General features: G+C 45.3%; 1 protein-coding gene across 1 annotated transcript in view; it reads left to right on the top strand.

The window, feature by feature from the left end:
- Nucleotides 1-14,230, top strand: part of glra3 (glycine receptor, alpha 3) — a 52,109-nt gene that overhangs the window by 9,867 nt on the left and 28,012 nt on the right. Inside the window, exons 2-3 of the mRNA XM_031745437.2 lie at nt 6,302-6,438; nt 8,406-8,473. Of these exons, the coding sequence (XP_031601297.1) occupies nt 6,302-6,438; nt 8,406-8,473 (205 nt within the window). The remainder of the gene's footprint in view (nt 1-6,301; nt 6,439-8,405; nt 8,474-14,230) is intronic.

The raw sequence follows: 14,230 nt of genomic DNA, 5'->3' as shown, positions 1-14,230 counted from the left end.
ATTGTTGGGTTTTTCTCCCTATGTATTATTGTAGGGTCTACCTTACAATATAAAGCACCTTGAGGCGACTGTTGTTGTGATTTGATGCTGTATAAATAACATTGAATTGAACCAAAACAAACAAAATTTGCCCATCGTGCTGTACAAAACCATGAAACTGCGGAAGTTATTTAAAATGACTTACAGTATAATTGTTCCTCGTGTCTTGAATTGTTACTGCCTTATTCTAGTGTCCCGGAGTGTTTGTAGGTAAATATAATTACTTTGTTATTGAGTTGAAATGCCCTTTAATTCCAGGGGAATTGCACCTTTGTGCTGCCAACTTTTAATCGATGATTTTGAAATCCTGTTTTTCACAGCCCACACACCAGGATGACGGATTACTGACGGTTTGTCATCAACGTTATTTTCCCGTCTTGCTGCAAGCGTCTCTCCTGCCGTGCTGACGGAGACGGGCGTTACATAATGGGAGGGATAAGCCGAGGTCTCCCAGGCGCTCGGTGCGGCCAGATGCAAAGGGCCTCTTCTCTCTGTCTCTTCGTGTCGGCTTCACGGGGCCGTGTTGTTGCATAATCAGAGAGCTAGTTATAAATAATTCTGTCTTCAAACCGATCCTCACCAGGACGCTTTTTAGCATCGTGGTGGGTGAGAGCGGGTGACGTGTCGTTGGGATGTCCAGATGAGTGCAGATGTTGAATCCTGTGGGGTTTGTGATAGCTGCTGCCTCCATAAGAAACATCTGTAGCATTTCACCGTATCGTTGTTTACTGGGCAGAAATACAGACATGCCGTGCACGCTCAGCTCCAACGCTGCCAGTTACAGAAGGATATCTCCAGCAGCTGACCATAATCCGTCAGCTGATTAGTAGGGCGGGATCAATATGAGCTCAGCGCCTGTGACCAGCAGGTGCAGGAAGGTTTACATCATGTATGTCTGTGAAGGTTCTCAGTCATCCAGGTCATCGTAGTCAAAGGAGCTTGCAAAGAAAAGCGTCTGGACTTCTTTAAGTTGCTTGAAGACGTTTCACCTCTCAGCAGAGAAGCTTCTTCAGTTAAAGAAGTCCAGATGCTTTTCTTTGCAAGCTCCTTTGTTTACATCATGTATGCAGGATTTCTTCTTCCCTCAGCGCTCTGCGTGTAAAACTTTGGCTTTTGTGGCACACAGAGGCCATTGCCATGTGGCTGCTGCCTGATTAGCTTTATGTCGTGTCAAAGAGACGCGAGTGTCAGGCTTTGCCCTCTTAAAAAAAGGCGCTCAGCAGCCAAACGTTGTGAGGATGGAAAAGCTGAATGTAGTCGGCCTGCTTCTGCACACAAGCCCCTTTAATAATATCTGAGTTTGATACCTGATATAAATCTAAGATGTTCACTGTTGTCATTATTTTCCATGACATGTGAATGTTGAGACAGTTTCCCTCACAGTGACTGCTTGGCTGAGTCCATTAAGCTCTTATTTTGAAAGGTCCGGTCCTTCCCTGTTCCTCCTGTGCTGTGTTCATTCCTGGAAGTGTTCCCGAGGCCAAGGACTGATCTCCATCACAGAAACCTGTTTGTAATGCAGTACTGCCTGAACCCTGAAGGTGGCGTGCTTTCAGTTAGTCCCCGCGCACAGAGACTCCTCCTTTGACGTCATGATGCTCAATGATGGTTTTCACAGAGAAGAACAGTATTCTGACATTGTTCCTCAGGTTTTTTTGCAGATTGGTGAACTTCTGTCCACCTTTGCTCCTGTGAAGCTCCGCCTCTTTTTATACCTGATAACTGTTTATGATTACAGCCAACATAATAAAATGTCCCTCCAGCTGTTTTATTTTTAGTAACTCATACTTTTGTTGCTCATATTTTTCTTAAAATTCTGCTTCTTTAATTCCCATTGATGGGATTTTCAAACCATTACAATTTCACACATTCTGCCAACTTTTTCGGTTGGTCACTATAATCAGCAGGGAGTGTTTCTGATTGGCTGAATCTCCACCAGCTGGCAGTCTCACCGAGTTCTGGGTAACGGCTCACGGACGAGTTCTGCCTGCTGCAGGTTCTGATCAGAGCGACCATCCAGCTCACAGACGAGCTTCAGAGTATAATAGAGTGTGTGTGCGCGCGTGTGTGCGTGCGTGCGTGTGTGCGTGCGTGTGTGCGCGTGTGTGGACGTGTGCCAGTTATTGAGCAGCTCACTTTAAATGAATGCTGTCTGAATCACAGTAAACATATTCAGCTGCTCCCTGGAGGTTCCTTTTGCGTGCGCGATGGTACTTCCAGATTAAAGGCTCATTCAATATTGATAAGGATCAGCTCTTATGCTGTGCCCGTCTCCATCACTTGTTACTGTCCTGTTGTGTTTCAAAGCAGCAGAAAGCCAGAGGAGGAGGAGGAGGAGGGATGGTGAGAGGTGGAGTTGTGAAGAGTGGCGAGGGGAGCAGAACCAAAGATTGGGAGAGGTATCGCTACAGCAACCTAAGCAGCTTAACGTCTGATTGAAGATGCTGTAAGCCGACAGCTGAGCGTGTCACTGTTAGTGGTACCGTCCAAAGAAAGACACCGGGTCACATGATGATCCTGAAAGGAGTGGATCATTCTGCAGCGCCTGTGGGCACGCGCACAGTTTTGGGTTTAATGCACCTCTGGCTCTGTAAAAACGGGGCGGTCCCATCCTGTGAACAGTGTTTGGGTGCTGCGTGGCTTCAGTCCACAGCTGAATGTTGGAAGGCTGGCATGAAGACAAGGAACCAAGTAATCACCGTCAGACGGCACCTAATGGACCTGAGACACACGCCATACATGATGCTGGCACGACTCACACACTGCTAGCAGACAGTGTGTGTATGTGTGTGTGTGTGTTTCTATACACAGTGATGAAATCAGTTTCTCTGTTCGGACTGAAAGCCTCAGGTTTGGCGTGTTAGTTTATTTGCAGCTGGAGGCATCACACCTGGCTGACAGGTATGATGTCACACAGATACCTGCTGATCACATCCTTTAACATCCTAGGATTTAACGGTGCACCAAGCTGGAGCACTGCCTTCTTAGACGGTGTGTTGGTGCAGTTGTGCTCTTAACATGGGCGTCTATGGGCCTGACTCCCAGCTGCCTCTGGTGGACGTCACAGGAACTGCAGGTGCTTCAGCTTGGCTTCATGTTGCAGCTGTGGGAGATTTGCTGTTTGGTATAAATCCAGTGAATGTTACCTGAATGCTGACATGTGGTGCTTTAATGTCGCATGAACTATTATAGAAGTTGTTAAAGAAACTATTCCTGCAAACAGGCGATGGTACGGTCGGCCTCAGTTTGTGACTAACATGAACTGACTGAACAGTGAGAGGAGGCTGCTGACCTGCTGCTGCGTGCAGTTCAACTCTGCTGTTTTCTTTGTGAGGTCTAAATGTTGCTCTCGTCTCCCTCAGCTCATTTCAAATGAATGAGTTGCAAACTGTTTGTCCTCATGTCTTTGCTGTCGCTGCTGCTGCGAGATCATCTTTATTGGAGGAGCTGAAAGCGCGATCGAACCCACGGTAAACAACCACGTTGTGTCTCAGACTGTGGAAGCTTCGTCCCCGCTGGGCTAAATGGAAGCTAATCCAAATGCCACGGTGAAGGTTGATGATCCTGAAACTACACTTGATGTAGCTCTGTGTGTGTGTGTGTGTGTGTGTGTGTGTGTGTGTGTGTGTGTGTGTGTGTGTGTGTGTGTGTGTGTGTGTATAGAGAGTTATTTTTGGATATGTTCCCTCTTGTCCCAACTGACAAACACACATGCACAGGAGCAGTTTCAGGATCATCAGGCTTTACCTTGGCATTTAGAAGCTACTACCCATTCACCCCAGAGTACGCACACACACACGCACACACACAGATCTGTATAGTTAGTGTTAATTTAATCCTAGCGGTGATGATTGTAATTAACTGTGATTAACATGACGATATCCTGTGACATTAATGGGTCTGCAGCACACACATACATCACTTACATGAGAGGACAGCTCATCAGCCAACACACATCACACAGTGTTAGAGGAGCGCACTGAGCAGCTTTGCTCTAAGTGTGCACATGCATAATAAATACATAATAAACTGAGTAATTCAGTGAATTATTGGCTTTATTCTATCACTTTGAAATTGTAATATAATTGTTGGACGCCATGTTACTACAGTGACCTCACAGCAGCCATGTTATTGGTCACATGATGTCATTTAAAACACTCCAACAGCACAAACATGGTCCAGAGGTCCAGTAGAGGTGAAGCTATAAGCTACAGCTACCTGTGTCGCCATCCACCTGTCAGTCAGAGAGGCCACACCCCTAATAATCCAGACTTTAAGCCTTGATACGATTTAAACAGGCGAGTTATATAAATACCTGCCCAGGTGTTCTGAAGCTATAGTTCAAGAATTATACATTTCACTAAAACTAGATGTGAAAAAAACTTTAAGTTAAATTTTACTTAAAAACTAGACTTTAAAAAATTGTTAGCTTTAGGCCTGTAAGGTGAAGACCCTACTGTTATGTGACGGCTGTGTGCACACAGGAGTGGTAGGAGGACCCAATGTGCAGACACTCGGAGGTGGAAAGTAACTCAAACTCAAATTTATTGCTAAACTCAAAAGGTAAAAAACTTACAAATACACTTACATAGACAGAACACACAGCAAGAAGAGGGTAGATCGACACGGACACAGAGAAACACAGGGCTTAAATACACAGAGGGAGCAATCAGGGAATGAGTAACAGGAGGGAAACACAGCTGGGGCAAATCAGGCCTAACGAGACAAAGGAAGCAAAACCAGATACATTAACATGAGACACGGACTGAACTAAAGACACAGGCTTACACGCAGGCACTGCAACAGAGGGAACAGAGACGTGGGACCAGGGCAGACACAGACACTGACTGGACACGGGGATACAGCAACTAAGGATTACACAGAGACATAAACCATAAGACAGAACTCTAACAAAGAAACCAAAGACTAGAAATGATAAATAATATAATAAACTCAAAACGCTGGGTCAACGACTCAGGCATCCTAACACCTACAATAATACATACAAATAAAAACCCAACAATCATATGACCCCCTGTGAGCAAGCACTTTGGCGACAGTGGGAAGGAAAAACTCCCTTTTAACAGGAAGAAACCTCCGGCAGAACCAGGCTCAGGGAGGGGCGGGGCCATCTGCTGTGAGAGAAGGAAAACAGGATAAAGACATGCTGTGGAAGAGAGACAGAGATTAATAACAGATATGATTCGATGCAGAGAGGTCTATTAACACATAGTGAGTGAGAAAGGTGACTGGAAAGGAAAAACTCAATGCATCATGGGAATCCCCGGCAGCCTACGTCTATTGCAGCATAACTAAGGGAGGATTCAGGGTCACCTGGTCCAGCCCTAACTATATGCTTTAGCAAAAAGGAAAGTTTGAAGCCTAATCTTGAAAGTAGAGATAGTGTCTGTCTCCCGAATCCAAACTGGAAGCTGGTTCCACAGAAGAGGGGCCTGAAAACTGAAGGCTCTGCCTCCCATTCTACTTTTAAATACTCTAGGAACAACAAGTAGGCCTGCAGTGTGAGAGCGAAGTGCTCTAATAGGGTGATATGGTACTACAAGGTCATTAAGATAAGATGGGGCCTGATTATTTAAGATCAATCAGACATAAAGCTAACCACAGCTGTTCTGGAGTTGCACAGATTTGCCTTTAGTTTTTCTTCATGTGGTAAAAAATTGCTGTCACAGCTTTGCTGATGATGATTTTATGGACATGATTATTGTTTTTTGTTGTGATAATTCCTAAAAACAATCATACTGAAAAAGACAAAAACTGAAAGTAACCAAACTAAACTGAGTTAAAAACAAAGATCAGGTCAAAGCTGTAGTTAGTCTGCTGTAAACATTTTAACTCTGGGCTCGCCTGATTGGTTTATTCCCACAAACACATCTGGACCAGCTGCTGTGTCATCACTGAACACTCGTCCGTGTCCGTGACGTTTGAGTGGTCAGATCCACACTCTTCAGACGCTCACAGCGCTCCACAGCTTGTGGTTTCCACCATTTCCTGCAAAGGTCAGAGAACAAATGTCAGCTTTTATGTGAAAGCTGATCAGAAGTGACACGGTCAGCGACTCCCACGGTTCAGCTGAGTGTCGCTGCACTTATTGGAGGCGTTGTCCTCAGTGTGTTTGTGAATCTGCTGTCCAATACTCATCGAGTGTCAATAACTGGAGTCAGTTTATAACGTGAGCGTTTAATATTGGTCAAAGTCGTCGTGCTGTGACGATGCCGTGACCATTACGTGTGCTGTGTTTCAGTGACAGCGTGGCTCAGTGTAAGGAGCTGGACCATGCTGCGAGGACACGCCAGGTCCCGATGTCTCCCTCTGACTTCCTGGACAAACTGATGGGGAGGACTTCTGGCTACGACGCCCGGATCAGACCGAACTTCAAAGGTAACTACAGAGACGTCCGTGTTTACCGCAGGAAGTCGTTTGGCCTGTGAGGAAACGTGTTCACGCGTCGTGGGCCGAGCTGCTTGATGCAGACGGCTCCCAGCGTTCGTGACTGAACTTTGAATCAGCTCCACGTGCAGTCTGCAGCTCCGGCTTCACAGCGAGCCGGCTAAACATTCATGATTACTGATTACGAAGCACCTGCAGCCGTGCCACCTCCACTTTCTCCTCCTTCAGACACAGAAACACACCCAGCTGCCACAACCGTTAGTACACACACAGCACCTGATTTTATTCATGCGCTCCACATTAGTTCATATGCAAAACCAGTTCTAACAGCGACTGCTGCAAAGAGAATAAATAATATTACTGGAGAGCATATTTCCACCAATCAGAGGGCGTGTTTGTGTTTGTTTCTACGCATGGAGGAGGACGCTCATCCTCTGTTAGAGTCTGTCGAGCCTACAAATGAGTGAGAAGCGCAAACGTCTTCTCTGTTATGTGAACATCATACACATCTGCAGAGACATGAACATAGAGGTGAAGGCGGGACTTCCTGTTGAAGTAAAGATTACAGAGAGTGTTAAAATACACGAATACACGAGTGAGCAGTTTAATGCAAACTGGATTTAAAACGATGTTCATGATTCACTTTCTGCCTAAAAGAAGAAAAACATGAGAATAATTTGCATTTCGTGTCGGGCATGTCCCACAGCTGGAGTGAGAAGTTTGGTCTGTCTGAACTCACCTCAGACTGAAGTGAAATCTAAAATATTTCTCACTGATTGTTGATTCACAATTAAATAAATGATGAGTTTAAAATCTTTCCTTTGACTTTCATAACTTCCTGCAGTCTCACAGGAAAACGTGACGTGGCTTCTTTGTAGAGAAGTAGATCCACTGTGGATTTGTTCTCCGCTCCACCCGAGCGCTCAGATTTATCCAGAGAACAAACGCCCCCACCCTCCAACCTCCAAGGCCACGGCCTCCGTCAGTGTAGGACAGAGGTTTTTTATCGCGTTGTTCATTTGTGACCATGTGATGTTCAGAAGAAGGTTCAGTAAAACCTCCAAAGCTCCTGAACATCAGAGCAGACAGAGGATGTAAACCACAACTGGTTGGCCCAGGCATACGATCACTAGATGCTACTTGTAGTTCTTTTCACACATTCCTCCACCCGTTGCTGTGCAGCTAAGACGGAGGCAGACGTGCTGGATGCATGCTTCATGGTTCAGCCCAAACCTGCAGTGCTTTTCGCAGGGCTGTGGTTCAACAGCTGCAGGCACAACTTAAAACACATAATCCTTCAAGTAACGTTTTAGTATCTCTCTCTCCCTCTCTCTCTGTCTCTCTGTCTCTCTCTCATATATATATATATATATATATATATATATGTATATGTATATGTGTGTGTGTGTGTGTGTGTGTACACACACACACACATCTTAGTGAGAACATCTAACTGACATAACCCTAACGCTGAACCTAACCATGACCTGTAACTGTAACCCTGACACTAAACCACATTTAGAGTCTAAAAGATGTCTTCAAACTTGTGGGGACCATGGATATAAAGACACACACACACACACACACTCAGGTGCAGGTCTCGAGAGCAGAGCAGGACTGAGATTTATCTCTAACACGAGTAGTTCATGATAATCATGTTGGAGCTGAGTGAGTGGAGCAGCCACGGGTTGGATGAGGGATGAGCGAGTGCGGCGAATGAGGCGAATATGAGGACTTGGTCCTGTGCAGCTTCCCCCAGAAGTTGGAGTCAAGCGGGCCATAAAGTGGAACAGGAAGGAGACACAGGTTTAGAGAGCAGTGTAAGCAAGCAGACGTAGACTGACTGTTACTGGGTGAACTGGTGTACATACACCCAAACCAGTCCTGTAATCAAACACAAACAGGAGGGAAGAGGTGGGCGGAGGATGAAGCTGACGTATGTCCTTGTCTCTCGGCAGGTCCTCCCGTCAACGTTTCCTGTAACATTTTCATCAACAGCTTTGGCTCCATTGCTGAGACGACCATGGTGAGTAACAGCTTCATGTTTTTAAAGCAGTCATGAACATATTGTAGCTTCCTCCATCGCTCAGGAACCGAGCTGGCTGCATTTCTCTGGGACACTGAACACCGTCAGGTGTTGCTGCTGCACTTTGCAGCGTGTGTTAAAGTCACTCGTTTGTCCTTGACTGCTCGATAGAATAAATAAGTGCAGAGGGCGAATGGTCTCGTGCTCAGCGCACGGAGAGGAAGCTGTCGGGCTTATTCAGGTCAGACATCGTGAAACACAGACTGAGGGCAGTATTAGTAATTTAAGCCTTTCATCACTTCCTGATTAGTGAGTATTGTCGGCATGTTCTCATTCCGAGGATAGCAAACACGGCGAGGTGTCCTGCTCTGTGACGCACGGCAGCGTCGTTTTTCAGTGTGCACACTCAAACCACGATCGCTGTCAGAGGTCAGAGGTCATCGTTCTCTAAAAATGTTTGGAGCGTTCTTTGGAGGAGGGTACGGCACGGCGCTGCAAACTGTGGGATAACCGTCTTCATCACTTCCATCTCTGCACCAAATCACAGTCGTCACAGTCACAGTCAGGACTCCCACAGAAGTCCAGGATTCACGAGTCCCACTCAGAACAGATCCTTTTATTGTTTTAAGTCCAATCAAACGTGCTTTAGTTTCAACAAGAGCGTTCTCAGTGAGACGGTGAATAACTGGAGCAGGTCTGTATCTGTGCTGGAAACACTGGGAGCTGGCTTCGCTTCAGCAGAGTTGTCCTGATGATGTGATTACTGTGAGCTGTGCTCGCTGCCAGGATGATCCCACCCTGCTGCGGTGATGTTGAGGTCCGGGCTCTGCAGGGTTGCTTTCACTGCACTGGCGCTGTGTGAAACACGAAGCCAATCAGAGGCTTCCGTTAGGCTCCCTGTTGTCGTCCGTCTAAGCTCTGCATCCTTCTGCCTTCAGTCTGTCTGTCCCCGGTCCTGGTGTCTTAATCCGAGTCTCGCTGTGCTTTACTTCCTGCTTTATTTTGTTAGTCTCCTGTCTCGTGTGAGGCAGTTTTGCTTGCTCTGTGTCGTTAGTTAGATTTAGTTCACCTGAGTTCCCAGGTGTGTTCCAGCCCTCAGTGGCTGTGTCCCAATTCAGGGTCTGCACGCTTGAAGTACGCACACTACGCGTACTTCAAGTACGGGAAGTGCGGAAGTGAGAGGCTTGTGAAATGGGACGGTCTAGCCGTCGTCGTGCTGCTCAGGTTGCCTAGCAACCATGATACTAACCGCGAGAAACGTTTCATACAGCTTTGTGTGACAGAAATGAAGGAGAAAAAATATTTTGTTGGTCCTTCATTTTTGTCATGACATCACTTTGATTAGTTGAGACCACAGGACTGTAAAACATGATAGTTGGGCTTCATTTCTGTACTGAACAGTCATTTCAAGATTAGTTAGTAAATAATAATTAGCTAATGTTATTCATGAGACTAAAGTCATCTCACTGTGGTAATGTTAATATAATATGGACAATATTATAGTATTGTCAGATTATATGAGCTTGAACTCTGGGTCAAAGATGCAAGTAGCAGTTATTTATATTTCCTATCACCTTAAATCTTCACTCAAAGACAAGTATCTCTGACAGTGTATATACAGATGTATTATATATAAGAGACAAACATTGTTCTTTCAATATGTTGGCATTACTAAATTTGGCTCAATGCTTACATATATGTGTAAAAAGAAAATGTACGAGCTGTGAAAACTGTTTCTGATAGAATGAAGATCAGACTGATACATGAAATATTCCTTTATTGGGTGAAAAAATCAGACCATGTCATAACTGCTTTAAGTCATACAGAATAGATATTAGAGCCTTAAACAGGCTGACTTCTGCTAAATGGGTCAAACTGGGCAGAAAGTCTACAAACACATAACATCCTTATAGAATATGATGTAACACTATAGATCAACTTAGCTCAGAATATATAAAGCATATAAACAATTACAGCAATATGATGCAACAAACACAGCAGTGCTACTAATCCAAAATACTCAAAGCTTCATAGAACTGAAACAAACATTTATTTTTAGCTCCATTCTGCTGCTGATACATACTTTAGGTTTCTGAATATTAAACTTGTTGCTGCCTTTCATAGTGTGTAACTTGAAGGCCCTGAGTACTTTCTCCCACACTGAAAAACACTGGAATGATCAAATTATCTGAACATTACCTAATAAGACTGATTCAGGACAGACAATTAGTTATGTTAAACTTTCCTAGCAGTCCTTCACAAACAGGGAACAGTCTGTCTATTCTCTCCATCTGTCAGCTGCTGCTGGCTCTTCCTCCTCCTCTTCCTCACACACTGCTGAGTTTGTCCTGGTGGATCATCAGGGGTGCAAAGCCTCACAGATGATGTGCAGCAGTGGGTCCCTCAGTCTGTCCTCACTCTGGACACTTGCAGTTGTCACACATGGAAATCAAATGTGTGATAAGCTGCAGGATTCAAACACAAGTGTAACTTATAAATACATGTTCATACTTTTATTCCACAATCAGAGAGAAAGAAACAGAGAGAGAGTGCAGGACAGACAGACAGGTGACAGTCTCAGGTGTACACACTGCTACAAAACAGCACAAGAGAAGGAGGATTTAGTGTTTGTGTTATTACGAGTGCTAAACAAGAAGAGTTCCAGATGGTCCAGTGGACACATGTGTGACTCCTGTGATTAAAGCATCTTTCTTTCAGCTTAACGAGTGAACCGTCAGCTCGTTCAAACACACGTTAAAGTCCGTTTGGCTCGACACCACCGAACAGAGGCAGCAATATAACATAGCTAACATTAACAGTGCAGTGAATCCTGCTTGTGCCGTCATATTCAGGACTGCAAACCGAGCAGCATCACTGACTTTCAGCTTGTTGTGTTTGTGGATATATGACTGACTTTAATTATCCATAAAATCATCACATTCTCTGTAAGATTAAGGTCGACTATATATGTATTTAGAAGTAGAGGCTTTAAAACCAAGTTACCGCTGAAAGTACAAACATCACTAATGTCACATAACTTTGCCGACATGTGGCCAACAGTAATGTTTTAATGTTCTTAAACATTCGCACATAAATAAGTGACATCATATTCAGTACTTACTTTTGACAGTTCACTCTTCGACGCTCCCTTCTGCCGTATTTTTTTGGGTAAAATTATCCACACCCACCGCGCTATGGATTGTGGGATATATGGGACCACGAAGCGTGCACCGGACCACGCTTGATATTTGGGGAAATCGACGGCGCATTTGGAATACACTTTGAATTGGGACAGCCGTCGTCGCGTGGCGGTGACGTACTCGCACTTGAAATGCGTACTTCAAGCGTGCAGACCCTGAATTGGGACACAGCCTGTGTGTCCCGTCTGTTTTTAGGTTTCCTGTGGTTTCTTAGAGTCTGCTCAGTGCAGTTCCTGGTTTCTGTTCAGTTCTGTTTCTTACAAGTTCAGCGATAAAGCTGTTTTGCATTCTGCAGATGGGTCCACGTCTGCCTGCACACGGAGTGTATTTTCAAGCAGATGATGTCCAAAGAAGGACTTTGAAAACCTTCACACAGCTGGAGAGCTGCTGCTCAAGGCCACTGTAGAAAATATAAAACTGTGCGGCTCCAGTGCAGCACAGTGTTGTGTGATAAGAAGATTGTATATGGTAGTTAACTTGTAATCAGTATTTAAAGGCCAAATAATCAGTTAAAGAAAAGCTTCAAACTGCGAGCAGACAGGAAGTCACGGTGACGAGTGGAGACGATGACAGAGCGAGGCAGACAGAGACAGAAATCAGAAGAGACAGACGAGCAGACAGGAATAGCAGATGTGCGCCGCAGACATTTACCGAGTCTGACAGCAAATACTTTAAAGTGACGTGAAGGCGGTCCGCCGTGCACGCGAGCCGCTTTGTACACCGATACGGTGCACTCACACAAACGTGTCTGCAGACCAGGATCAGGTTTCGTGGTCTCGCTGCGCCGACACTTCAGAGCGTCCGGTTTGAATGTCCCTGAATGCTCTGAGTGATGCACGTGGTCTCTGACGTTCAGGCAATAAAAGCATTTTTTCATCTGTTTTGTAACCTGTGAAAGTCACTCCAGCTCCTCCAGGATTTAGGAGTGCTGCAGAGCTGTCCCACCCTGTTAGGAGTCCCCCCGCCCGGCGGCAGGCGGCAGGACAAACAAGAGTGCACTCGAGGAGACGCTGGTGGAATAAAAGTAGCTGTGATTTCTTCCAGGATGTCGTGCATTCATACTTTATCAGCTAACACATAAATTTACAACAACCATGGTGATTTCTTTCCCCTTAAAACACAATGCATATTCAGAACTTCACTCTGCAAATGTAATATTAATATTTATTTTGGTTTGTCTGTCATTAAAAACATCCATGACATCACGACTCGCTGCACACAAACGATGCTCAAAGTCAGAAAACATAATCAGAGAGCAAAAGTATAAAGAGGAAACAGAGTGGGACTCTGGAGACCTGCAGCAGCAGCTCGTGTGCTGAACCTTTCTGATCCCTCATCATGTAAAAACTGCCTGAAAGCCTTCAGGCTGCTGACAGGTGACCGTGAGTTATGCTGCTACAGGCTCAGGCTGCTGGGGGACCACCCATCATGCACTGGGCTTTTCTTTAAACTCGTCATGTTCTTCACGTTATTAACCTTCATCTTTTTTGGTCTGTCCTTGTCTTTTCTTTTCTCTTCCCCTCACTCCAGCTGTTGGAGTTTCTTCCTGTCAAAAGGGAGTTTTTCCTTCCTGTTGTCACCGATTGCTGCTCCCAGGGGGTCATGTGATTGGACTGTCTGCTTATCTGGTTAACAGTTTTAAAGTGATTACTAATAAAAACTGAAGCTCTTGATGGAAAAAGCTCCAGAGCACTCTCTCATCTGCTCGTCACAGAGCCGTCTCTGCACCTGCCGGTTTAAAAAGAGGGAGCGTTGCTTTAGGCACCTATAAACCCACAAACACCTGAGATTTTACATCTGTAAATATAAGGAATGAAATATTTCTGTGGTCTGAACTGCTCTGACAACGGGTCACTTCCTGTGGCGTTCCTGCATAATTATCTAAGCAGAGCTGGTCGAGATCCACGGAGCGCTCTCGGAAGATGGATGGACGAGCTGACGGATGACTGAAGCGACGAGGTCTAAGTGCTTTGTGCACCGCTGGGAGCTGCTCTGATGGAGCCCTGTGTGTGTGTGTGTGTGTGTGTGTGTGTGTGTGTGTGTGTGTGTGTGTGTGTGTGTGTGTGTGTGTGTGTGTGTGTGTGTGTGTGTGTGTGTGTGTGTGTTTGCCTGCCGTGTGACAACTGTCATGAGAAATTTCATAATGTACGATATTGCTTTCATTTGACTTTTATTATTTATCTGACACGTGAATTTTTCATGATTGTGTGTGTGTGTGTGTGTGTGTGTGTGTGTGTGTGTGTGTGTGTGTGTGTGTGTGTTTGCCTGTCACAGAGTTGCTGTATGGTTTATAGCAGTGAGAATGACTGAAGCGTTCTGTGGCTGCCTCGGTCATGAGGAGGGGAGCAGCTGTGATGCTTTCCCTGATGGAAAGCAGTTTGTTCAGTGACCTCTGACCCTAGCTGACTCAGATGCCAGTGATGGCTCCAGCGTTTCCACTCATGTTTTTCACAGTGTTAGTCGCAGTTGTTTTCCTCTGGAAGGCGACCACGGTCTCTTTTGTCCTCCTGACATTCAGGAGAAGGCGATTTTTGATGGACGTCTCCACCCAGCTCCT

The sequence above is a fragment of the Oreochromis aureus genome, linkage group 6 (genome assembly GCF_013358895.1).
Source record: "Oreochromis aureus strain Israel breed Guangdong linkage group 6, ZZ_aureus, whole genome shotgun sequence".
Lineage (NCBI taxonomy): Eukaryota > Metazoa > Chordata > Actinopteri > Cichliformes > Cichlidae > Oreochromis > Oreochromis aureus.
This window is presented reverse-complemented; position numbering and strand designations above follow the sequence as displayed.